Source organism: Petaurus breviceps, unplaced genomic scaffold, assembly GCF_028583685.1.
Source record: "Petaurus breviceps papuanus isolate PSGF00001 unplaced genomic scaffold, PetGlider_PUasm1.0 118, whole genome shotgun sequence".
In the NCBI taxonomy this organism is placed as follows: Eukaryota; Metazoa; Chordata; class Mammalia; order Diprotodontia; family Petauridae; genus Petaurus; species Petaurus breviceps.
The window spans coordinates 8,365,522-8,382,615 of record NW_027185616.1 but is presented as its reverse complement, the minus strand read 5'-3'; the positions used below and the strand labels follow the sequence as shown (position 1 = coordinate 8,382,615).

The 17,094-nt window shown below is 42.0% G+C and overlaps 1 protein-coding gene across 1 annotated transcript; it reads left to right on the top strand.

Moving 5' to 3' along the window:
- The first annotated feature begins 441 nt into the window (after nucleotides 1–441).
- On the top strand, nucleotides 442–16,680 carry DEXI (Dexi homolog). The gene is made up of 3 exons (XM_069085891.1): nucleotides 442–1,729; nucleotides 14,316–14,415; nucleotides 16,002–16,680. The coding sequence occupies exon 1, from the start codon at nucleotides 1,231–1,233 to the stop codon at nucleotides 1,510–1,512; it is 282 nt and encodes a 93-aa protein (XP_068941992.1). The 5' UTR covers nucleotides 442–1,230; the 3' UTR covers nucleotides 1,513–1,729; nucleotides 14,316–14,415; nucleotides 16,002–16,680.
- Nucleotides 16,681–17,094: the final 414 nt, after the last annotated feature.

The following is a 17,094-nucleotide window of genomic DNA, read 5'->3' as shown; positions in this document are numbered from 1 at the left end:
CAGCTCTAGACCGACGTTTGCTAGGATGCTAAAATAGAATGTGCCAGAGATAAAGGAGGGGAACAAGCGCCCCAGGAAAATCCGAGGAGGGTGCTTCTTCTCCTCAGCTGAAAATTGAAGGGTTCGGGGGGAAGCTTCGTGGGAGAAGGTGCACTTGTCCTGGGAAGATTTCCAAAAGAGGAGAAAGGCACTGCAGAGTCAGAAAACTTCTTCTGTAAGGGTTAATGGTGGCGCCAGATGTGGAGTAACATGAAAGTAGTGAGGGACTTTTAGTCCTTATATTGTTATTTATCTATTCTCCTTTTCCCAATTTACAGTCTCCAAGCACAGGTAGAATCCTGAGGACACCGACTCAGTGTGCCAGACGGATTGCGGACCAAACTGAACGAGCCAGCCCAGGTGAAGGGCTAGGCAGCCAGGGTTAGGGAGGGGCCCGGGGCGGGGCGGAGGCTGCGCTAGAGGCCGAGCTGGGGCCCCCGCGGAGGCGGGGAGGGGAGACGCGGCCATGGGAGCGCTGGGCCCTGGGAGCTGAGGGGGAAACCGAGCCCCACTGGACCTAGAGGCGACCGCAGGCTGGACGTGCCGGGAGGACACGCAGAGTAGCGGCGGCGGCGGCGGCACCTGGACGAGCGGAAGCGGCGATGTCCCCGGAGCCTCGACCTCCTCCTGGACACTGAGCCCCGCAGCCGGGCCCTGCGTCTCCAGCCCTCGGGGATCTGGCCGCTGTCCGCCCTGGGACCTTGGCAGGTGGGGAGGGAGCGCTCAGCCGGGCTTCGCACTGCTGGCCGGCCGGGAGCGCAGTGCTGCCCCTCCGACCCCAGGACTGTCCAGCCGGAGAGCCCCGCGGGGCTGGCCCAGGGGTGCTGCTGCAGTTGCCATACGTATATTCCCACCCTCCCTCTCTCCCACTGCCGCCGCAGAGTGGAAGCATCTGGACTCCTGTCTTGGGACTGCCACATCTGGATCCCTTCCCTGTAACAGCACAGGCCTTACCTTGCCTGGGTTTCCCATCTCTGGAACCCATCAGCGGAACTGGAAACCCCGCTTCCCCCCTCCTTCTTCAAGTTACTGCAGAGTCCTAACACATCTGGACTTATGCCCTCAGATCCCAAATCCCTCCCTACCTCTTAGCCCATAGCTAAGTTTTCTCCAGCCCCACTTTCCTTCCCTTTAACACACACACACACACCTGGATTGCCCCATCTCAGCCCCCAGCTCGCCTTTCTCTGCATGCCCACTCCAGGGATTGCTGCCCATCTGGATGCACTGGGCCCCCTTACCTCCCATGTGCCCCTGCTACCCTATATGTTCTACGTGGGGTTGTTCTTTGTTAACGTCCTGATCCTGTATTATGCCTTCCTGATGGAGTACATCGTCCTCAATGTGGGTTTGGTCTTCCTGCCTGAGGACATGGACCAGGCACTGGTGGATCTGGGGGTACTCTCAGATCCAGGTTCTGGGCTCTATGACACTGACAGTGAGTTGGATGTCTTCGATGGCTACCTGGAATAGGGGGATCCTGGGGCTGGGGTCCCCCAGTCAGAGCCTTCTTTCTTCCCTCAGGCCCTGCAGAGGAAACCTTCAGGCCTATCGCAGCTTGTACAGGAAATTCCTGCGCCAGAATGCCTGGGACAGGCTGATTCTGTGGGTGACACAGGAGTTGCCATTGATGATGTCTTCCCTCCTTCAAGGGGACCCTGGACAATGCCCTCCCTGGTCCTCGAGACTTGTAAGTGTCCTCCCTGACTCATAGAATTGAGTGGGTTTGAATTCATGTGGGCTGGACAGGGAAACAATGAAGGCTGGGGACCTGCCTGATCTATATCTAATTCCATAGGACTCTTTAATTCCCCATACAGGCATTTTTCCAACTTATTCCTTCAAAGGTCTTTGCTTCCCCCCTCCTTCAACCTGTTCTGCTCTGGAACTGTTCAGTTTATAATCTGGATTCTGTGAGGATAGGAATGGGAATGGTCAGTTCTCCCATTTTGGTTCTTTGGGAATCTGAGCTATGGAGCATTTCCAGAGGGTAACTGTGAAGCTGAAACCTTGTTTATGTGACAGCTGTTGTTCATAAGTGCTCACTTGGTACTGATCAGCTGCTGCAGAGAACTGGAGGGTTAAAGAGGAATAGGGAGGGAGGGAGAAAGAGACAGAGAGAGGTCATCAGCTTGAAATGACAAAGATGGGGTCATTTTGGCACCAAGTAGACCTCCTCAGACTTCCAAGAGGGTCCTTCTGGGCTCAACTTTGAATCCAACACCCATTGGACATTGGGAATCCCAGATCCCCACATAGGGGTAAGGCATAAACAACAAAACCATGGGACAAGTCTCTTTTTCCCTTCTATTTCCTGAGTGGGAAGATAGCCAAGGGGCCATACTTATGGAAAAAACTATATATTATGTGAATTTGTTAATAAAAATCCTGTAAGTGATTGGTGGTCTTCCCCCTGAAGATTTCATTTCCTCTGGGAAACTATGAGTTATGAAAAAGAGATAGGAAGACAGGCTAATAATTCCTGCTGTTTTAGGATTTGCTCAAGTGTCCCAGATGAACAGTAAGAGGCCCTAAATATCAGCCATATGTTGGAGAATGAGGGATTTGAGATAAAGGGCTGTTAAGAGAGTCACTAGTTGGACCTTTACTGAGAAAGAACTTGCAGAGGGGGAAGTTAAAGACCACTTATCTTGGGTTTGCTATTTTCCAAGTTTGCATTCTGTAATCAGTTTTCAGGGTGCCCAACATAACTAATATTGCATATTGTTTCTGTAGGGTAGGCCAACTTTGCAAGGCAAGAAGAAGGGGAGAAAGTTGGAGTCTGGGGCTGCCCTTAGCATTAGCATTTGCATTCCCCATTGAACTCCATGAGGAGAGAGACCTACTGGAACCTGAGGAGAGGAGGCCTAGTGAAACATGAGACTTTGAGGTCATGACTCCCAGAACAACATTAGGATTAGGGTAGGAAGCAAAAGGACTGGCTCAGGCTTATGTCTTTTTTACCAATAAGGGTTATGGAAATCCAGCTAGGTTGCCCTTTGGAGGTTTAAGATAGATTTGTTTGCTTCTTTAAGCAGCTGCTGTTGGCCTCAGTCAGATGACAGCTGGAAGAAGTCCGACAATCCAAGTCCCTTCCTCCCCGCCAAGACTAAGAACATCCTGCCTGTCATGTCAGCTTTTTGAGTGTTTGCTAGGATCATGAGGTCATATCCAGGCATTGGGCCAAATAATTCAACAATAATAGAGTCTGGCCCGAGGTTTTGGGTGGGGATCATCAGAAAAGATATAGGACTTCTCTCTGCTTTCTACTCTTCAACCCCTTAGAACTGTAAAACTTATTCCATTTGTCTTCATCCATAACTGAACACACATTGTACCCATCTCCACCAAGATGACAATGGTTGGTGGATTCCTCTGTGGGGATTGTGAGGCCCTGGTTCTGCTTGCCACCATGAGGCAGGACAGGGGCCGGGGGGAACCTTAAAAAACCGTCTACATTATTTAAAGTCATTGCTGTTTTTAAAGATATTGTCTCAAAATGCAATTTGGTGAAAAGATTTATTTTATCTTTTCTGCTTTGCTAGTCATCACTCTCAACATCAACAAGAAACACTTTCCCATCCAAATGAAAGTGCTGACATATTCTAACAAAAAATTTAAAGCCAAATGGTCCCACATAATTTTCAGCAAACGATGTTTGAGTATAAACACAAGCAAACACATTTTTCAAGGACATCTTTGCAGAGCTATCAAAGTTATTTTTCAGTCATGGAAAGTAACAAAAATGTGTCTCCATGTGACAAGGATGTAATTTCCTTGACTTCTTAAAAGAAGGCAAACTTTCAGGAGAGGAAAAAAAGGGACCATAGTTTTTCTCCTCTCCACCTTCAATTATATTGCGCTTCAGCCCCACAAACAACACGACAAACTCAAGATACATGATGATTGTAGGGAGGGAAAAACAACCAAAAATAACACAGATCTTTTTTTAAGTTAACTTACAACTGCAAACTTATCATTCTTGTAGGTGTTTAAACTGTGTAAACCCTAAGGCACAACATTTTTAAGGAAAAACAGCTTTTTTCCCCATCTCTCTGTCTTTATGTATCTATCTGTGTTTCTCTTTCTGTCTCTGTCTGTCTCTTTCTTGAGCACACACACACACACACACACACACACACATATTCACACTGGCAAAAAGAGATTTAGGGTCATATCTCCCAACTAGGCAAATACTCCTGGAGTATTGAACACACAGGTCAGCTATACACCCAATATTTTCCCATTTTGGGGTTTTTTTTCCCCACTCAAGCCTTTTCTAGAGGTCCTCCATTTTCTGAGTAAAACTAGATCAGAACCATCGGGATTGTTCCGGTTGCTGTTTCCACTAAAGGGTAAATATGGAAAGATAGGCAATAAAAAATATTCCTTTCAGCCAGAAAAATACAGATTTGCTATTTGATGAGAGAAGGACGTTCTCATTATTTAAGTACTTTTGAGGCTGAGTTAGATCTTGGGCCATCTGCCACAATACCCAATTGAGCTAGGTTCTAGGTTCTCAGGTTCTAGTAAAGACTTTGAAAGCACTATTCACCTACCTGCTTCCTTTTGGTTGAGGGTTTCTACATGATTTTGTCATTTTGTTAAGCCATGGAAGATAGCCTGGGTAAAGAGGAGGTCATAGGACTTAAGAGGAAATCACCTATGAGCCTGAAGTGAAAGGAAATAAGACATTTGCTATTAACCATCTAGATTAGGAGTTCTTGTTTTCTTTGATGGACTTCTTTGGCAGTCTAGTGAAACCTCTGGACTTCTTAAAATAATATTTTTAAATGCATGCAATAAAATACATAGAATTACAAAGGAAACCAATTTTACTGAAATAGAGTTATCAACATATTTTTCCCATTCAAGTTCATGAGCTCTAGGTTAAAAACACTTGACTTAGGTCATCCACATTCCACTGCTTCCCTCCCCAAAGAATGCACGGTACTGTAGCCTGCCAGTAAGGACCAAACCCTTCCAAAATGTCGAGCTCCTCCTTTTTCTGATCCTTGTGCAGGTGTAAGGTAAATGACATCAGCATTCTCATCTGCTTAACAGGCAGAAATTGTTACAAGCAGATTCCTGATGAGTTGTTCCCAAGCTGCCATATGCCATCAGCCCTTCCCAGAGATTATACAAATGAATCCTCGTGTATTACCTTTCATAACCAATAGTAGAGGAAGGTTCTTCAAAAGGCAGATGAGGGTTTCCTGGGGGTAAACAGAGCATCTTAACTGGACAAATTATAATTTAATCAAGACTATTGACCCTTTACTAACTCCAGTAAAGGCAGAGTATCTTACTTAAATGAATAACCCTTATGGTAGACTAGTAAACAATTGTAATTTGAGAATGTGGCACAGATGTTTGAGAAGCAGTATTATAGAGTGGAAAGAGCTCTAGACTTGGCAGAGGACTTAGAATTAAATCCTGGCCTTCCCCTTTATTACCTGTGTGACCTTGGTCTAGTAATTTGACCTCCCTGAACTTTGGTTTAGTCATCTGTAAAATGAGGATAATCATACCTACCCTACATACCTCACAGGATTGATATAGGGATCAGATGAACTAATAGATGGGTAACCCCATGTAAAGATAAACTCTTTATATCATTCTTTCCTGTCGATGAGTCTTTGACATTTCCTTCACACCTATAAACACCATTTCCCCCCAACCACAGCTCTCATTTCCTATCTCCTTCAAGCTATCAGAGACCACATCCAGATTCAATATATATAACTTAGTGAAGTGAGCATAAGGGCAAAATGAAACCTCTACTCTTCACTGCTCATCCCTGAGACATAGCTTCTCTGTAAGTTGGAAAAGTTCATTGGAGAGGAAAGGCATTCAGTGCTAGCTCAGGTGTAACATCTGATGGCCATTTACCATCAACTGCTGAAAATTACTCCTTGAGTCTTAGCAGCTTAGAGATTCTAGAAAAACCACTACAAAATGCTGCTTCCAAGCTTTGTTCTGAGAGGAAGGAAACAAACATTTATTAAGCTCTTACTGTGTGCTAGGAACTGTGCTAAGCACTTTATAAATACCGTCTCATTTAATGCTCACAACAGCCCTAGGAGATAGGAGGTAGGTGCTATTGTTATACCCATTTTACGGTGGAGGAAACTGAGGCAGGCAGAGGCCAAGTGATTCACCCAGGGTCATATGACTAATAAGTGTCTGAGGCTAGATTTGAATCTAGGTCTAAAGCTCTATCCATTGCCCTGTCTCACTGCTTCACTAGAAACATTTAGTTCTTGGGCACTTACTGTTAACCTGAAACATTCAACCCTACGAGAATTTATTAAGCAAAGCACTTATTACAAAGACAAAATTTAAAAGTTCTTGTCCTCATGGAGACATTTCAGTGGGGGGATATAGCTTGTAAACATATAAATTTGTGTGTATGTGTATATATATGTGTGTGTGTGTGTATGTGTGTGTGTTTACACATGTGTGTATATGCATGCATGCACATATAAACATATATACCGTTTGAAGAGAGTAGTAACACTGAGGGCAGGAGGTGTTGTGGAAGGATTTTATGGAGTCCATGAACTTAAATATGCAAAAAATCACATCTTTTTCACTAAACTCTACCCAAAATATAGCATTTCCTTCAATTATTTAAAAACTTCATTCCAAAAAGAGTCCATAGGCTTCACCAGAATTCTAAAGGAGCCCTCTGGACTAAAGTATGGAAAAGGTTTACCTTCTTGTAAAGGCATTTACCACTTATTGCAGGTGGTATATGAGCTGAGCCTTGAAAGAAGCCAAGGATGTCAGAAGGTAATGTGGGGATGTTTCAGGCACAGGAGACAGCCTGTGCAAAGGTATAGAGGGGGAAGATAGAAATCCCAAGTTTAGGGGATAGCAAGTACCCCTGTTTGCTTGAAACATCTAAGATGGGAATGAATTCATGAGTGATAAAGTACTTACTATGTTCCAAACACTGCTTGGTACCAGGGATAAGGACAAAAATGTGTAATAAACTTGGAAAGTAGGCTAGAATCAGACTATGAAGGTTTTTAAATGGCAAACTGAGGAGTTTGCATTTTATTTGAGAGGTAATAGGAAAAGCGCTGAGGATAATTAAATGAGAAAATGATATGCTCAGGTTCTTGCTTTCAGAATATTCCTTTGACATCTGTGTAGAGGGTGTATCAGGGAGGGAAGAGTTTGGAAGTTGGGAGTGTGATTAGGATAATATTACACTAGTCCAGTCAAGAGGAGTTAGGGGTCTGAATTATGGTGGTGATTATATGTGTAAAGATAAGGCGATGAATGTGAGAGAGAAACTGAAAACAGAATCAACAAGATTTGACAACTTATTGGACGTGAGGTTGGGGGGATGGAAAGTTTTCAGACCTGGGTGCCTTTAGGTATTGTAGTACCCTCAACATAAAGAAAGAAAATTGAGCTTAGGAAAAAAGATTTAAATGAAAGATGAATTATGTGTTGGACATGTTGAATTTGAGATGCTTGTTGAACGTCCCATTTGAAATTTTCCCAAGGTTGTTGGTGACAGAGGCCTGGGGCTCAGAAGACAGAACAGGGTCAGATATGTTGATCTATGAATCATATGCATAAAAATGGCAATCACACTCACTGAGGTTGAGAAGGGTGTTCTTAACCAGGGATCCTTCAGCTTGTTTAAAAAAATGTTTTAATGAATATTCAGTATGATTGGTTTCCTTTGTAATCTTATGTATTTTATCTTTTTATTTTAATTTATTTATTTTAAAGTTATGGAATAAAACAAGCATTTCCATAACATAGTATAATAACAAAGATAATTGCACATGAAACTGCAAATCTACTATCGACTACATGCTATTCCTTTTAACTCTACAACAGTTATCATGTAAATTTCTTTTTTCCCTTTTTTATTACTTCTGCCACCAGAGATAGCTACCATTAGACACAAAAGATATATATATATATATATATATATATAGTATGTAAAATTATTCTATACATCTATTTATCCTTTATTTTATTTATTTATATTGTATTATATTTTATACATTTAAAAATAATACTTCCCTAGACTGCCCAAAGGGTTATGACACACACAAAATGATTAAGAATCTCTGATGTAGACAGAGAAGAGAACCCAACACAAAGCCTGGGGGACACCCAACTTTAGGGGACTGGTCCATTAGGTAATGCTCCACCAAAGGGGCATGAGAAATGGTCAAACATTCGGTGAGAACAGGAAAGAGCAGTATCATGATAACCCAAGGAAGAGAGTGTGTCCAAGAAAAGAGGGTGGTCAACAGTGTCAGATGCTGCAGAGTGGTTAAGGTGTTTGAGGCCTAAGAAAAGGCCATGGAATTTAACAATTCAGCAATCACTGGGAAACTTGAACTATTTCAGTACAGTAATGGTACCACAACCCAGATTGCAAGGGGTTGAGAATTGAATGGGAGGAGAGGAAGTGGAAGCCACAGTACAGAGTGCTTTTTCTAGGAACATGTCTGTGAAAGGAAGGAGAGAGATATATAGGATGATTGTAGCAGCAAGCACCCCAAGTGTCCCTAGGGTGGCTGCCAACACAGGTTCTTGGATCTGCTTTGATAAAGGAAAGCAACTCAAAATGGGTTAACAAGCTTACTTTAATCAGTCAAACATATATTGTTTACCTCATTCAGGGGAAAAAGGTCAGCACCCCGAACTTCAAAGTATACAGGCAGAATTATCAAGACGGAGAAACAGATCAAGTAGACAGGTTTCCAAACTGTCCAACCATTACATCCATACCAAATCAACATCTGGGTTTTTCAAAGCCAGGGGGCTCTCAACAATGGCTTCCCAGAGTCTCATCTGATCAAATCACAGAACACTTCTCAAAGTGAGCCCCAAAGCAAAGCCTCACTCAAGTCAGGGATTATATAGCCTTCTCCTGGATCAGAGAATGTAACAGCCTTCTGGAGCCACTGGCCAATCAAAAAGTATCTACTGAAAAACAAGCCTCCCACCCCAGGCTCCAGATGCACAGCCTAGGGGCAGGGAAGATCTTAAAAATTTACATTCCCATTACAATGATACATTGAAGGGATAGTGTGGTTAAGCCAAGGGTTGTTTTTTAAGGAAGTCTCCATTTATTCCTATGATCTCCAGTGTTTTCAATGGAGATGGGTGTTGTATTTTGTTAAAAGTTTTTTCTGCATCTATGGAGATAATCATATGGTTCCTGTTAGTTTTGTTGTTGATATGATCAGTAGATAGTTTTCCTAATATTGAGCCAGCCCTGCATTCGTGGTATAAATTCTACCTGATCAAAGTGTATTTTTCTCATGATAAGTTGCTGTTAGGATTGTTTTTTTTAAAGGATCAGGAAGACCTGAGCATATTTATAGGCTTTGGGGAAGGGGCCAAAAGGTACTGCTAGATTTAGGATAAGAAAGGGAGAAAATAGACCTGCTATGATTGAAGATGCAAACTCCTTAAAGCAATAGAACTAGACTAAAAGTGAAATCAAGGAAAAGAAAAATCAAGGAGACAGGAGGGAATGGGATCCAGGGCATGAATAGAGGGATTGCAGTTGGTAAGGGCCTTTCCTTGGAGAAGAGAGAAAAGGAGGCAAGGATGAGGATGATGGCAAGGAGTTTTGAGGTACAGAAAAGGAAAGAAGGGAGAGTGAGAAGTTAATGGACTCTATGTTTCCTTTAAAGTAGCAAGTAAACTCTTCTGAGAAAGAAGTGAGTGAGGGTAATGTAGGAGGATTGAGGAGAGGAGAGCAGGTTTGGAGACAATGTCATTAGAGAGGAAGAAAAGAGTCATCAGTGCAGTAGTGAGGGCTGTGGTGAAATTAGATAAACTTTTGTGTGTGTGTGTGTGGAGAGGAGTTTGGTAAAATAGTGGTAAAAGCATTGACCTTGTATTCATGGGAAATCTGGGTTGAAGTCCTACTGATGGGGTACCTGGGGTCTAGGTCAATTTGTGAAACCAACTTGTGAAACCAGTCTGTGAAATTGTAACTGCAATTTGTATTGTAAAATTGTTATCTGTAAAATTCCTTTCCCAACCTCCGACTCTGCCCCTTCCCCCCATCCGGACTAGGCCTAGGCAACACCTTGGGACTCCTTTGTTCTCACTTAATCCCTCGTGTCTCCTCTGGCCTGGCCCAAATGTTATCTAAACTATCTATGCATTGAGGTCCCTTCCCTCCGGTCAGCCCAGACAATGGCAGCCTTACCCTTTAAAAGTAAAAGCATGTACCCCTCTCACTCGCAGGTCCCCTAAAGGACTCTTGCCCGCTGTAAAGGCGTATTAATAAACTTTCTCAACTCTAACTCCAAGCAAGGCTGAGCTGAATTCTTTCCAGACGCCCTGTTGAACCTATCGGGATCCCGTTTCCCCACCCCTCAACACTACCTTTAACAATGATCATGACCATAGGGAAATCACTTAAATTTTCTGAGCATCAGTGCCTTCATCTGTAAAACTTGGATAATAATGAAAGGAATGTCTCAAACATAAAAAAATTGCTTAAGTGAAGTACTTTGTAGACCTCAAGAGAACATTTTATTGTTACAACAACACGGCCTAGAGGTTGCAGAATGTAGTACTGCTTCCACAGAAACTGATTGGTCATATGGGAGAATAGCTAAATGTCCCTTCCAGAAATTCCCTGAAGACATTTTTTTGCCATGAGACTGCCTTCCTTCCACTGGTGAGCCATCAGAATAGATTGTTCATTTATTCAACAAACATTTCTTAAGGATTTATCCTTGTACAAAAGAATATGCAGCCTCTGCCTTTGAGGGACTTAAATTTCACTAGGAGGAAATAACATGAATGCAGATAAATTAATATTACATACACATATGTATGTATATATTTTATATATGTATTGCTGACTATATATTCTGTTGTGTGTATATGTCTGTCTAGATATGTATATATGTATGTATTTATACATATTTGTATTCTGATGTGTATACACACACACACACCAGAACAACAAAAATTACTTTATATTTACTAGACAATCTATTAGGCATTTCCTTATCTCCTCGCTACTCAACAAAGAGAATTACTTTGTATTCTCTATCTATCTATCTATCTATCTATCTATCTATCTATCTATCTATCTATCTATCTATCTTTCTGTCTGTCTAGATATAGATATGCATGTCTATACACATACATATATATGTGTTAAATTTGTCCACCTCAAGTCTCTGTTGCCTCCTCCTGGCTAGTCTCTCCATGGTAGATGAGCCTAGTGGAAGGGGACAGTGACTGCTAAAGTAGATTAGTAATTACAAAGTAATGTCTAATGTATGTTTGTATATATCTATATACATATGTATGTATGTACATACAAAGTAATGTCTGCTCTTGAGGAAACAGGGTTAGGGAGATCAGGAAAGGCCTCCTGTTGTAGAAGATAGCACTTGAGCCAATTCTTGAAGGAAGTTAGGAAGAACTGTCAGAGCATGGAGAACAGCCCGTACAGGGAGAGAAAATGTTGAGTTCAGACAACAAGTAGAGTTTGTCTGGAACAAGGCGTACATGATGTCAGTCTGGAAAGATAGGTGGGTGATAGATTATGAAGGGCTTTAAGTGCTAATCATCTATCCGATTACCTGAATGGCCAAAAACCAAAAAAGTTTTTTCCCCCACTGTTTTTATAGCAATCAGGTTTTTCCTCCTTCCCTATATCCATCCATCCATAATAAACATCTAAAAAAGTGAAGTGACACTGATGCATAATTTGCTGAATTAGTTGGATTCAGAATTAGAAAGTTTATCCGCAAAAATATCAAGCTATGCATTTGTATGTTGAAGGAACTGATGTGTTATTGGCTATCCTTCTAAAAATTCAGATATGTAAGAGCACCCTTTCCTACCCCTTATCCATGGAATGACCAGTAATTAAATTTGTATGACCCCAGAAACAAAGTTAATGGTCTGGAATTTTTTTTAGTGCTTTAAGGAGTTTAGAAGAAAGGTAGGCCCTTAATTCAACTTAATAATTGTTGGGATTACACCTGTTATGGGCACTGTAGGAGACTTGGAAAAGCGTAAGGTACTGTCCCTGCCCTCAGAATGCTTCCAATCTCATCTATGAGCCTGGATTTACATACAATGATATATTGATTATGAGAGGCAGTGTGGGATGGAGGATTGGACTTGGAGTCAGAAAGACCCTGGGTTTAAATGCCACCTCTCACACTTATAAGCTGTGTCATCCTGAGCTAGTTACTTAACCTCTCTCCACATAACGTTCCTCATCTATAAACAGATAACAATAGCATTTATACACTTACCTCACGGGATTGTTTTGAGAATTAAACCCTTTTCAAACCTTGAAGCACTATATAAATGGTAGCTGCCATTATTAATGTGGTATAGTGGCAAAGCCTGGGTTCGAATTCTGACTCTGCGTTTAACTAGCTTTCTGACCCTAGGCAACTTCCCTTGCCTTCAGTATCTTCATTTGTATAAGTGGGGTTGGGTTGTTGCCTCAAATGCTCAGATTCTATAATTGTAGGAAATATTATTAGAGCTTGGAGAAAGGGAATAATCAGTCAGAGAAGGCTTTTTGAAGGAGGTAGGACCTGAGGGTTACCCTGAAGGATGGGAAGAATTTGATGGATGACGTGGCATGAGCAAAGGGACAAAGACTCATTGGAGCATTAGGTGTGATCTTCCATCCATCCAGTTAGCAGGCATTTATTTATTATAAATGTATTTATTATTAACATTTATTATGTTCCGGGCACTGTGCTAAGTGCTGGGATCACAAAGAAAGGTGAAAAAGTCTCTGCCCTCGAGGAATTTACATTTTAATGGAGACAATATGTAAATTCCTAGGTACATCCAGTACATACATACATATATGTGAGTAGTTTGCTAAAATAGTGGTAAAAACATTGAACTTGAATTCGGGGAAATCTGACTTCAGGTCCCACTTTTGACTATGTGTGTGTGTGTGTGTGTGTGTAAATGTATAGTTAGATATGCTATTAGTATGTTGTTATTATATATATTATTGGGGAGGGAGCAAGGAAGGGAGGGAGGGAAAGAAGAGAGGAAGAGAGAAAGAGAGAGAGAGAGAGAGAAAGACAGAGAGAGAGACTTAAGATAATGTAAAAGCCAATTGGAAGGGTGGGAGGAGGGACTGGAACAGAAGGAGATCCAGGAAAGACCTGTAGAAGAAATATGGGATTTGAACTGAGTCTTAAAAGAAGCAAGGGACACTGAGAGGCAAAGGGGAAGGGGAAGAGCATTCCAGGCATAGGAACCAGTCAGGACAAAGGCATGGAGATGGGAAATGGAGTGTAATATTTGAGGAATGGCAAGTAGGCCAGTGTAGCTGGATCTAAAAGTATTTGGAGGAGGTAAGACCAGAAAGGTAGTTTATGAAGAGTTTTAAATCCCAAATAGAAGGTTATATCTGATCCTAGAAGTCATAGGGAGCCAACCACTGGAGTGCAGTCTGTAGTAGGGGCCACAATGGTGTGAAAATTGAGGCTCCTGTACCATTTCAGAAAAAGTCAAACATTGGAAATGATTTGATACCATCAGACCTACGACAACTGAAATAATATGTGGGAGAAAGCCTGGAATCTTCCTACAGGACTGTGGATCGGTTATCCGGGAGTGTGGGGAGCCTGCCCAGTAACTTCACCCCAGAAAATCAGTCAGGCTCTTGGTTCCCAAGCTCTGCAAGCTAGGGGCCACAGGGTGCTAACATCTTTGGCCCTGGGAGAAGCAGGGTGTTGAGCTGGTGAATTCTCTGCTCGTCCCAGACTTGGCAAAGAGAATAGAGAGGTTAGGTCTTTAAAGAGGCAGCTGTGCCTCTCCTAACTTTCCTTCCAGCTGCTTTAGCAGCCACTGTCCCCTTCCACTGGGCTCATCTACCATGGAGACACTGGCCAGGGGGAGGCATCAGGGACTTGAGTTGGACAAATGGAACATGCTAGCCAAAAATAGTAAGAAAGATGGAATAGTCACCAGGAGTCCTGAGATCTAGGGTTGGGTCTGCAACTAACTGGGATCTTTCCTCACAAATCATTCCTCTCTCCACCCTTTCCACACCTACCTCAATTTCCTCATCTGTCACCTAATAGGTTTGGACTAGATAATCTCTCCCGTCTCTTCTAGCTCTAAACTCCTAGGATTAGCTGACATGAGCTTTTGTATTTACCTGGTGTGATTACAAAATAATGAGACTGACTTTCTTAGAAGGTATGTAAATTTGCAGTGTGTCTGGCCTTGCATGTGGTGGGAGTTGATTAATATTTGCATTTTAGATGCATCTAGGTGGCCCCGTGGACTCCGCTGGGGCCCGGAGTCAGGAAGATGAGTTCAAATCCAGCTGCAGAGAGTGTGTGACCAGCTATGGGACCTGGGGTAAGGACTTAACCTCTGTCTGTCTCAGTTTCCTCAACTGTAAAATGTGAATAATGATAATAACATCTACCTTCCCAAGGTTGTTGTGAAGACCAAATGAGATAATATTTGTAAAACACTTAGCACAAGACTTGACACATAGTAGGTGCTTAATAAATGCATCTTTCCTTCCTTCATTTCCAAAGATCAGTTTCAGAAATGATCTGAGGGGTAACAACACAGTGCAGCTGTTATTTCATAGAAGTTGAAGAATTCCACACTTATGCTCTGCCTTATATGCCCAAGGCATTGTGCTGTGTGTGTGTGTGTGTGTGTTTAAATCAGTCGCATTCTATTCCAGTTCCGCCTCATACTTTAAGAATGTGTCACAGTTATTAAGCGTGAGCGTGGATGCCACAGCTGAGGGCTGTGTGGAATTTCCTACTCCAGAGGTACTTAAAACAGAAGAGATGCCCATTGGCTGGGGATACTTTATAAATTGTTACGTTAATATAATTGCTATTATTATCATTCTTGTTGTTTAATATTGATCTGGTACAGTCAGCCAAGCACAATGAACAAGAGTCTATCTAAAAGCATCAAAGAAACAAAGTAGCTGCCTGTGGCATTATGAGCCACTCACTTGACCACTCTGAGCCATGGTTTCTTTCCACTGTAGCATCTGCCTCTCCTAGGTCATGGTAAGCATCATGAGGTCATATACAGGTTTAGAATTAGAAGGGAGATTTGAGGTCATCTCATGCACCCCCTCGTTTTGCATATGAGGAAACAGGCCCAGAGGTGCCCTCTGACTCTGAAGCCACTGCACCTTTGGCTGCCTCCCTGAAATGGGAGTAAATAGCATTTCTATAGCACTTTAAGGTTTCCAAAGTGTTCTGCATATGCATGAGCTCATTTGATCCCCACAACTATTATTACCCCTATTTTACAGATGAAGAGACTAGGACTGAACAATTCCAAGGGTCACACAGGCTTGCATGGCTAATAAGTGTCTAAGGCAACATTTGAACTCAGTTCCTCCTTGTTCCAAGTCCAGAGCTATAGCCACTGCCTACCTAAAAGTGTCAGTTCTCTTTTTTCTTCTTTCTTTTGAAATTGGGCTAGAATGAGGCTAACTATTGCATTGGCCTCCCAGTGTTGTGAGGATAAAATGAGATGATATTTGGAAAGCAATTGCAAACTTTAAAATGCTATGTAAATGTTATCTAGTATTATATTAATAAAAATAAATTTAGAAGAATAAAAATGAGAAATGAAATTTGTAGTCTTGGTTCTGATTGTAGCATCATATATTTAGAGCCACCAGGGGCCTCATTGTACAGATCAGAAAACTGAGGCCTAGAGAGGTTAAATGAAATGGATGACACTGCTAGTGGTGAACAGCAGGGTCAGAACTCAAACCCAGGTCCTTTGACTCTGGAGGAGTGCTTTTTCCCACAACTCCAATTCAGTCCACCACTGGGGCTTCAGAGAGGGACTGGGAAAACCTTTGGGTCATTCTGAGCGACTGTTCTAGCTCTCCTTGCCACTGTGGACAAAGGTTGATTCCACCCACATTGGTGACTTTAGTATCTGCTTTTCACTAGGTCTGCCCACCTTGAAAGTGCACCACAATGCAACTCCTGGGATTGCTCAGGTTGGAAAGGCACACAGACTGGAAGAATGGAAAGAGCAAAAGAAGGAGCCAGATCACAGATTCTTCCAAACAGATGTTTCCTCAGTGACTGTCCAGCTGCAGTGTTGCACAAGAGGCCAATGCCTTAGTTTAGTACCTTAAATGATCTGGATGCATTATTTTTTATGGAGATCCAAGCTTTTCTCTTTCGGTATTATTTCTAGCGTCAGTACCTTGTCAACTTTGGGGGAAAATGTACTTAAGACTGTTTAGCAATGAAGAGTAGTCTATGTCAATATTATCAATAAAGCCTAAAGTAGGTGAAATGTTTAGAACTTTGCTGACCATTAGTTCTAGAGATGCTCTCAGGTGGGGACTCAAAATCAAAAGAATTAGGCGAATGTTTCAGATGTTTGGGTTGGTGGGTTGTCCCTTTTGTTTTCAATCTGCTTGTCTTCCATTGGTTTTGCAGATCTCTCAACTGTTCTTTGGAAGAGAACTGGAAGAATGTGTCCAGAGAATAACTTAATTATCCAACCCAAGATACTTTGAAAATGATAGTGTTATTTAAATTCAGCTCCCACAAACCTGTAAAATCGCTCTGCGGAAAGCTAGCCTCTTTTGAATAATAAAAAAAAGATTCAATCAAACCTTCTGGAATGTGTTGCCTTTTTTCATTCTTGCTTCGATAAGGGTGAGAAAATCAGGCTTAAAGAAATTCAGTATTGACCAAGACTATTATAAGCACAATGATAATGCCACTTAGTATTTAGAATTTGGGTCACTATGGTTTGGCAAGTCCTTATGACTCCCAATCTTTCCAGTCTGTTGGGCTTATTCAGACCAGCAAACCAGCTAATGATGCCTGTGGACACAGACTGGAAACTGAAGAAGCAATTTATAATCACAACTAACAATAATCTCTTCAAGGTACATGACATTTTATATTTGTTCAAATTAATTCACAAACAGAATTGTACTTGATCCTTTTAAGTCCATCAGGTATATAGAGCAGGTCTGTGACAACTGTGATAGAGAAATCGTGTTCAAATAAAACTCAGTTG